The following is an 8,791-nucleotide window of genomic DNA, read 5'->3' as shown; positions in this document are numbered from 1 at the left end:
CTGTGTACCCACAATATCCAACATATTGCACCTCCTCATTGGAATGTCGGTGCACCTAATACTCTATATATGCTCAAACCATCTCATTTTTATACGTCCATAATAAAATATTGTGAAGCGTCCGACTACACCTTACAACTGATTATTATTATTAAAATAGTTTAATCACCACCCTTCATCTAGAACTCTACCGTAAGAATATATCATTGAACTATATGTTCTAATCCCTCTTTTAATTTGATTTTTAAGAAAATTATAAGAAGTCTTTTGTGGTGACTTTAGGAGAAAGAGACGTGCACTAATGAAAGCAAAATTAAAGGTCAAAATCAAGGCCACATCTAATAATAATAAGTAATCGCGTTAAAATATATAAAATTGACTGTAATATTATAAATTCATCATTGTTTATGCTACTGACTCTCAGTTTTGTCCTACTTTTGATTAATATATATAGAACTCTAACTTAAATGTTTGAGGAAGTGGTCAGCTACCTAAGACGTATGGAATATTTGTCAATTTCCGCGTATCTTTATTTTATAAGTAAACTATTAATTAATTAGTACAAAGACCAATCACTTACTGCCAGGTGTTGTTTTTTATAATACAAAAAAGTAATCACTTAGTTAAGTATAACTTATCGTGGTAAAGTAATTTAATAGTAAATAACTTTTTTATTAATTAATTGGGATAAGCGAAAGTTGTGTATGTCTCGATATATGTCGTACATTCATTGGTTTGATTTAAACACTCAGTAAGGTTCTACCATTCGTATTTTGGATAATACTGAATTATTGTATTGAAATGAATTTTCTAGTAAATTTATGTATTATGTTATGCGGGAAAATCCTGCATAAAATAATACATAGATTTCTCATACTTTATACATGTATATTAGTAGTGTGAATTTCTATCTGTAAACCAAATATCATATTAATTTTGACACAAAAATAACTCTTTTCTTATCTACCTATCACCTAACATATTAAGTTTTATGAACATTAATACATAAATAACTAGTTTCTTAATCGTACCATAAACACCTTTGAATTGTTTATTTGTCGTGCAAATAAAACTTGAATCTATGTACACAACTAGATTTGAGTAAATATATGTTGTGAATCCAAAGTTAGGTCATTTTGTTCATCACTGAATCTATGTACACATGTTCTCAGAAATATCACACGATAAATAATTAATACTCTCTTTTTTTCATTTCTTGTCGGTAGGCACATTAATTTTGACATGGTATCAACTATCAAATGCTTCTCCACTTTTACCATTACTTATATTTCTTGTGTTCCTCTTCTACACCAGTTTGGCTACTTACTAACCTCCATCTTTTACAGCAATATGAGTCCAGAGGACCTCCTTGGTAACAGCTGACAATTTATGTACCTAAATGTGGTTGGCAGTGTGATCAAGATCAGGCAAAAACTTCAGTCAAAATACTGAAATTACACTTTCTGGTTGCTTAAACCAACCTATTACTGAATACTTCACTTCTGTCAAAACAAGTATAAGAGCTAATTTTCCAATTCGAATTGTCTAGGACGAAAAGGATGACCGTTCTAAGAGTATCCTGTAAAACTTGGCTATTACAGGTTAGAATATGAAAATCAAGGTTGCTTATGCCAACAGGGGAGGAAATTAGAGTATGTACAGTTGAAAAGCGAGATTTGACTAAAGGGATGAGTAATGATATGGTAGGATGGCTAGTTAAGGTTCATCATCGCTTCCAAGCTCATCATCATGGCTTACTGTATAGAGGCTTCCATCTGGACCCGCAACCTTAAACCTATAGATTAATAGTACAAAATACAAGATAATTAGACTCTTGGAAAACCATGATGCCACATTAAAACGCGAAAGCACACTAGATACCTCTCAAGAATAAATTTCCCTTCCTTGTACTTTTGAGTCTTGTCATGTGCAGCTTCCTGGGAATTAGTTGAGACTTGACAGTAAGAATATCAGAGTAACTAAAGATCAGAAAAAGAGAGATAAAAATCAGATCTTTGCTGAAGAGAAAGCTCACATATTTCCAGCCCACAATTGAGCCACACCCCACACAGAATATGTCAACAACAGTGTGCATTCCGGTCATCATCATCCGATCTTCTTTTGCTCCAACTGTTACGTTCACGCTGCAATGCACAAAAAAGGAGCAACACATAAAACACAATATTGCAAGTGTAAAGCATAAAGCATTGCATGTAATGACTCTGTCTACTATGCCTATCCCCAATATAGATCTGAGAAATGTGAATCTTACTCTGATGCATAACACCACTACAAAGACTGTTGCGACCTCAAGTAGATTATGTTGGTAGTAGTTCAAGTGATTGCAACACAAAATTAAGTTATTAGAGAATGTGGAGATGCACGATCTGATATAATTCAAACATTCACTGCCAGATTTAATCACTGATAGCTTTAAAGTTTTCCTCCACTAATGAAGGTGAAAGCATTCCATATAAAATGACAGGTAATTTTGAGCTTCACAAGTCAAAGAACACTTACACTTTATCAAAGAGGTAAGCTCTCCCATGACTGCAGTGGAATGACTGTAAGAAAACTTACAAGCTCATTAGAATACATTTATGTAAAGCAAAAATATCATAATTCATGTAAGTGTAATGCGTTTTCCAGCCAGTTTGCAGTTAGTAGCATAAAGACAACATAATCCAGAAGACCAGGAATAATACCAGTAAGAACTACTAATAGCGTCCGTAAAGCTTTCTTCAAGGGAATAGCAATTAGAAAGTGACTTAACTTCATTCGTATTCGAAATAACCTAGTAAGTCCTATCGACACAGTTAGAAATAAGATAGCAATACATTGGACATGTTGGTTCAAGGTGGTCTCTTCAAGGGTATACCCAGTAGAAAGTGCCCAACTTCATTTATATTCCAAATAACCTAGCGAGTTGAATACTCACATAGATTGGAATAAGATAGAAAAAGATTGAAATGGTTGAAACGGTTAGGCTTAAGGACAAGAAATGCTGGTGGGCCTTATATAAAACTGATAACAACAAATGGAAAGTTATCCAAACTTCGTCATAGAAAAATGGAACCAACACATAAAGACTGAAGGCGAACCTTCAAGATGAAAAAAATCAAATAACTACCTACAAACATAACTTGTAAACAAGAATCATAGATCCATCAGGTACCATAGATTTTCAGTATAAGAAGTATGATCAGTTACTTGTTTTTGGTTGTTACGTGTTGCCTAACAATATCAAACAGCTGATGTTTTACATAATTTTGTCTTCCGTGGCTAGAATAACAAAGTCTCACTGTTAATACATAGGGATATTGAGTATTAGAATGACTTGGATATACTACAGAAATTATCCAGCATTAAATTCAGACCACTCTTCCATTGATACAGGATGGGTGAATGGTTATGTGGCAGTATCATGTGAAATACAATGGCAACTCGTGCCATAAAAAATTCAACATCAAGACCCAAAGTGGACTTCTGTCATTGTGAAGCATCAGTATGTCAGTGCTTAAAGTCAAGGTTATGAGAAAAAAGACACAAATGAGAACCCAACAATTTGTGGTGATCTACTACTTAACTGATTTATAGGTAAGAAAGCTCTGTAGAAGCCTTATGCTAAGAGAACTAGACTATGCCCAGCGGTTTGTGCACTGGGTAACTATCTACTGCAAGCCACATAAACCTTGCTTCAGAGTCCAGATTATGAGAGAGATAAGCCATGTAAAGCCAACCTAATGAATAAACTGGTGAGATCCATTTCATAGTGAACCCTTCTAAGGCCAACACATTCCCACAATCCTACTAAATCGACAATCACAATTTTGAGCAAACAGGATTCCATGTCCAGACTCCACTGAAAATCAATAGATAAGAAATAACCATATTCATGTGATGATTAAAATCAGAAATTGGTTCATTTTCCAACCAAAGGCTGATATATCATAGAATTCCAAACCTTTATTTTTTCTGATTTGGATTAAAGATTCCACTTTTGCTTAATTGATATAATACTAAACATGTCGGTAAAAAAACACCATAACTCTATCAACTGTACCTCAATCCCAAGTTAGTTGGGTCGACCATATGAATCCTTTATATCCATTCCTCATTTTTGGAGCTTATTTCATTCAAATACTAACATACTAAAGAAAACTTAGTAGTTCCCTAAATTATAAGCTTTATAAATGTTACAGTTATTTCCTACATTGACATGCACTTATTCAACCAAACCAAAAAGACTCGTACCAAACACCAAACCTCGTGTATGTAATGTAAATAGGCCTTAATCAAAACTAATTGATATTTTTATGGATCATTTCCTTCAGTTTGTTCGGGTCTTAACAAGATCATTGATTATATGGGATTTTGGGTCTTTGGAGACAATTAGGCAGCTTGCAATTTTTATACTACCTTGTCTGTTTTTAGAACCTTCAATCATTATGATATCACACCTGTTGATCAGCGTATTGGGAAGTTTAAGTACAACATGGTCAAACCATCTCAAAGTGACCTTGTCTTATTTTATCGTCTACGAATGCCACTTGTTTCCTCAATATGATGTAATCATTTCTAATCTGTTCCAATCTTGTATAATACTATATATCTATCATAAGCCATTTTGAATATATTTTTGAAGCCCAACATTCATTTGCATATGACTTTGTTGGTGATACACCCTTTATTAGGACTTGCCTTTAGACATTCTCCTCAAAGACTGGCCTTGATTTTTGAACTATCTGCATTTAGGTAGCAAATTCCTAGTTAATCTCACTTCACCTTCCCTTTGTGCGACTTATAGGAACTAAATTTATAGTACATTTATTCTGTCTTACTTCTTCTCCTAAAACCTATACTCTCTAATACCTTTTCAAGGTTCCATTTGAATTCCTACATAATTTGCCAACTGATACATCGGTAGGAAATGTAATATCTATGTCCCAAAAAATTTAGTTAAGAAATGGGAGGGAGTAATCGACAAAAATTTCAGAAGGTAGTTAGCTAAAAATATAATGTGATCATCAGCTTTATTCTTGAACTTATAAATAGCATAGCTAGTCAAGTCTTAAATCAGCTATTTGCCACTTGGAAAAGAAAAGTAGTGACGATATTCAGGAACAAAACCAAAAGGTTGATTATTCAACAACCAGAATCTATCCACTTTAAAACAGGGCAGAGAGAAATTAATTACACAGGCTACAAGATAAATACAAAAATATCCCGCCAAGTACATCTGTGTGTTATTCAAACGTTTGTTGGGATGCAATATCATAATACTTCTCTAGAAAAACATGAGAATGGATTAGACCCATGTCATAGAAACCAGTCAACCACAACCATCTAGTGATAATAGCTCAATCTAAGCCTAAACACACACTTGAGAGGAGTAGTTCCCCAACAATGCAAAGCTCTGGGATGCACATTCAACAACCAAGGTAGGGGGAGAAATATTCAGCATATTACAAAATCAAACAACCCTGCAGAGTGGAAACTGTGAAGAGACGAAGGAATAACTGCAACTACTATTACAGTCTCCCACACCTAACACTCCCGCCCCACCCACCCCCCAGACATAAAGCTCTGAAGAGGCCATGTGGAGTTTCTGGCCTTGAATCTCAAACAAGCTCATCCACAGCATGGGTCGCACCCTGTGTATCCCGATCTGTCCTAACTCCCAAGGCAGAGAAATTTTTTCCTGTTCTTTTTTTTTTTCTTTTGAGCTATACTAGATAAAAAAAAGTTCTTTCTTTCTCCATTTGCAATACGGTATTAATATCACATAGTTATATATATTAGTAACGAACTTGCACTAGACTGCAATTGAAGCCATAGTATCAGAACAACAACATTTTACGAAGAAACAATATTGACACTAATGATAAATCAATAAACAATGCATCCTATGTATTCGTTCCACTCTGATCAGATCACTTTCCTTACAAGCATCATTAATATCAACACAAAAAAAAAATAGTAACATACAAATGGTATTACATCTCCAATAAAGCATCAAACTTGTAATATTTCAAGTTCAGCAGATTCATAACACAATCATGATTGGGATCCCACCACCCTAACCAGATTTCTCGAATTCAAGCCTGACAAAAAATCCTATTGAGAGCGCCGCACAGTACAACCAAAATAGAGAAAGGGGGAAAACCAACCTTAGAAATAATGTGATCAGCCAAAGCAAAATGGGTTTGACAGTGTTTGCATTTGTAGATGCGTCCTTCAAGAGTTAACACAAAAAGCCTACCCATTTTCTCAACTTGCTATGTACCTTCAAATAAACCGATCAAAATTATTTTACCCTTAATTAGACCACAAAAATCACTGTTTCATCACAAATTAAAAATCAATAGAAACAAGATAATGGATCCAAAGTTGCATTTCGAAGAATCGTACAAAATACCCAGACCCATTTCATAAAATCATATATAATTACAGACGAATCAAGGAAAAAAATAAAAACTCAACCGAGACGATGAGCTCACCAGAGAAAAAGTAGTAATCTTTACAGCAATTAAGCGTGTGTTCGTTACATTTATAGGCGAAAAATCTGTATTTTCTGAAACTCACCGAAATTAAACTTGGGGATTTGTTGCAGGTGTTGCATTTGTGTCAATTTGTTATTTTTTATTTTATTAGTGAAGTTTATATTATTCAATTATATAAAAACATGTGAATTATACAATCGAGATGCGAAAGATACAAATTTTTATCCTCTTGGTTGCTTCTCTCTTCCCTCTTTTAATCTCGCTCGCCAAAATAGACAAATATATATGTATAATATACAATTATGTAACCATTATACATATACAATTCACCTCTCTCTATCTCCCTCTCTCTCGCCTCTCTTCTCCCTCTCAATCTTGCTAGTCACTCTCCTCCCTAAACATGTCGCTACAAAATTATAATTAGCATACTATAACTATGTAGCATAATTAGATTATTTTTGAGTGACTATCCTCTTTTTTATATACGGGGAGTATATCTCTCCATCTTTTATATTTATGCTAGTAACATATTAGAATGGGCTTAATATTTATATTTTTTGGCAAATTACATAAATCATTTTAAAGGCAAAATCAATTGATCCCTTGAAAGTTTATAATTACGAAAATTTTTCAAAACGGATACAATAATATAAGCGCTGATACATTAATCTAATGTGCGAGATACATTAATCGTTAAGTAAGATACATTACATTTTAAACATGATACATTAATCTGATGTACATTTTATACATGATACACTAATTTGATGCACAAGATACACTAATCTGATGTGCGAGATACACTAATCTGATGCGCGAGATACATTTTATACATGATACACTAATCTGATGCGCGAGATACATTAATGTAACGAGCGAAAATGAGTGATCTTGAAAATTTGTAAACTTACAAGGATAATGGTAATAAGTAAACTAAAAGGTGAAATTTTCGTAATTAATCCCATATTTTTTTGTATTAATCTATAGACATATTTTCATTTTTAATTTGTTCAGAAAAAGAGTACCATGCTTTTATATTTACAATCAATTTAACTTTTAAATTTTTATTTAGCCTTAATGAAATGATATATAATCGATACAAATCTTTGAAATTTATTTTTTCACCACAAACTTCAAAAGTCTTCCTTTTTTTAAGAGAAAAAATTGTCTAGTCAAATGGAAGAAAATGATCAAATTAGTCCTTTATACCGATAATATTTTATTATGATCTTTAGTATATTTCACTTGATTGAAAGAATCCTTAATATATAACACATGTATTTATTTTGGTTCTTAGCTTTACCCTAAACCTAACAGATTTATCAAAAACAAAGTGTTAATTTATTATTTTTCTTTTGCTTAACATTTGTCTACGCTTAAGCATATAACTTTTTAAATCTTGAAGTAAATTTTGTTGACGAAATTAGAGAAAAACGGTGTTAGATTTAATTTTTCACAACTACTTTTGGTGCTTGTGCATACCCACCTAATGAATTTGAACCTTTGTATGTATTTGTATTAGTATGATTTTGCATTAAAAGGAAAAAATATTAGGAGTTGTTATCCGTGGGAAATAAGTAAATATTTAATAGTTATGATATTAACTAATTTCAAAGTTTGAAATATAAGAAATGATTTATGCGAAAATTTTATATATGGCAAACTGAATTTATGAAATAACATTATATGGGTATATTTTAGTTTGTTATGTAGCTTTTAATTTGTATAAAACATTTTTTTCAATTTGTACTATATTTTACTTTCCCGTTAAATAATAACAGTAGCCCTAAATACAGTAACAAACATTTACATAATCTGATGATTTAAGCTAAACATTTAAAATCAAATATTTTCTCAAAAAATAATTCTATAGCGACAAAAAGACCATACAAACTTGTTTCCGTAAAACCAAACTTTTTAATGTATATAAAGTTTATACACAAATGTAAATAAATTGAATATAAATTGTTTAATTTGTACAAAATTGTAAAGTAATTATTATATAAAGTTATATATGTATAAATAAAAATATGCATATAGTACTTGTATATACACAAATTCCTCAAGGAATTTTGTATATAATAAAGTAAAATACAAAAAATTGTGATTTAAATAAGATTTGTACATTGTTTAAGGACCCCTACCCTACCCTCCAACCCCCCACCTCCGGACCTCGAGTCGCCGTGCCCTGAGGACCGCTACCCTAGCCTACCCTCCCCCCCAATTTCCCCCCATCTCCGGACCTCGCTACCCTACCCCCCTTTCACAATTTCCCCCCATCCCCGGAC

The 8,791-nt window shown here is 32.8% G+C and overlaps 1 protein-coding gene across 2 annotated transcripts; it reads right to left on the bottom strand.

Moving 5' to 3' along the window:
* Positions 1 to 1,392: 1,392 nt before the first annotated feature.
* LOC107032402 (protein yippee-like) lies at positions 1,393 to 6,644 on the bottom strand. Of its 2 annotated transcripts, none has more exons than XM_015233998.2 (6): positions 6,501 to 6,633; positions 6,171 to 6,286; positions 2,521 to 2,564; positions 2,036 to 2,144; positions 1,882 to 1,937; positions 1,393 to 1,795 (listed from the first exon to the last, which is right to left on the bottom strand). In XM_015233998.2, exons 2-6 carry the CDS (start codon positions 6,264 to 6,266, stop codon positions 1,717 to 1,719), a joined length of 384 nt encoding a protein of 127 aa, XP_015089484.1. In that variant the 5' UTR covers positions 6,267 to 6,286; positions 6,501 to 6,633; the 3' UTR covers positions 1,393 to 1,716. The 2 variants fall into 2 exon arrangements, with proteins under 2 accessions (XP_015089484.1, XP_015089485.1); XM_015233999.2 differs by having other exon boundaries at positions 1,710 to 1,795; positions 6,586 to 6,644.
* Positions 6,645 to 8,791: the final 2,147 nt, after the last annotated feature.

Source organism: Solanum pennellii, chromosome 10, assembly GCF_001406875.1.
Source record: "Solanum pennellii chromosome 10, SPENNV200".
NCBI lineage: Eukaryota > Viridiplantae > Streptophyta > Magnoliopsida > Solanales > Solanaceae > Solanum > Solanum pennellii.
The sequence above is the reverse complement of the archived record's forward strand: the minus strand, read 5'-3'. Positions and strand labels throughout refer to the sequence as shown.

Bases quoted from the DNA above. Each gene is read 5' to 3' on its own strand.
- LOC107032402 (XM_015233999.2), bottom strand. From the start codon at position 6,266: ATGGGTAGGCTTTTTGTGTTAACTCTTGAAGGACGCATCTACAAATGC. The intron at 2,145-2,520 runs GTAAGTGTTCTT...TGTGCATTGCAG, and splicing joins GCTTACCTCTTTGATAAAGT to CGTGAACGTAACAGTTGGAG. The intron at 1,938-2,035 runs GTGAGCTTTCTC...ACTAATTCCCAG, and splicing joins CAATTGTGGGCTGGAAATAT to GAAGCTGCACATGACAAGAC.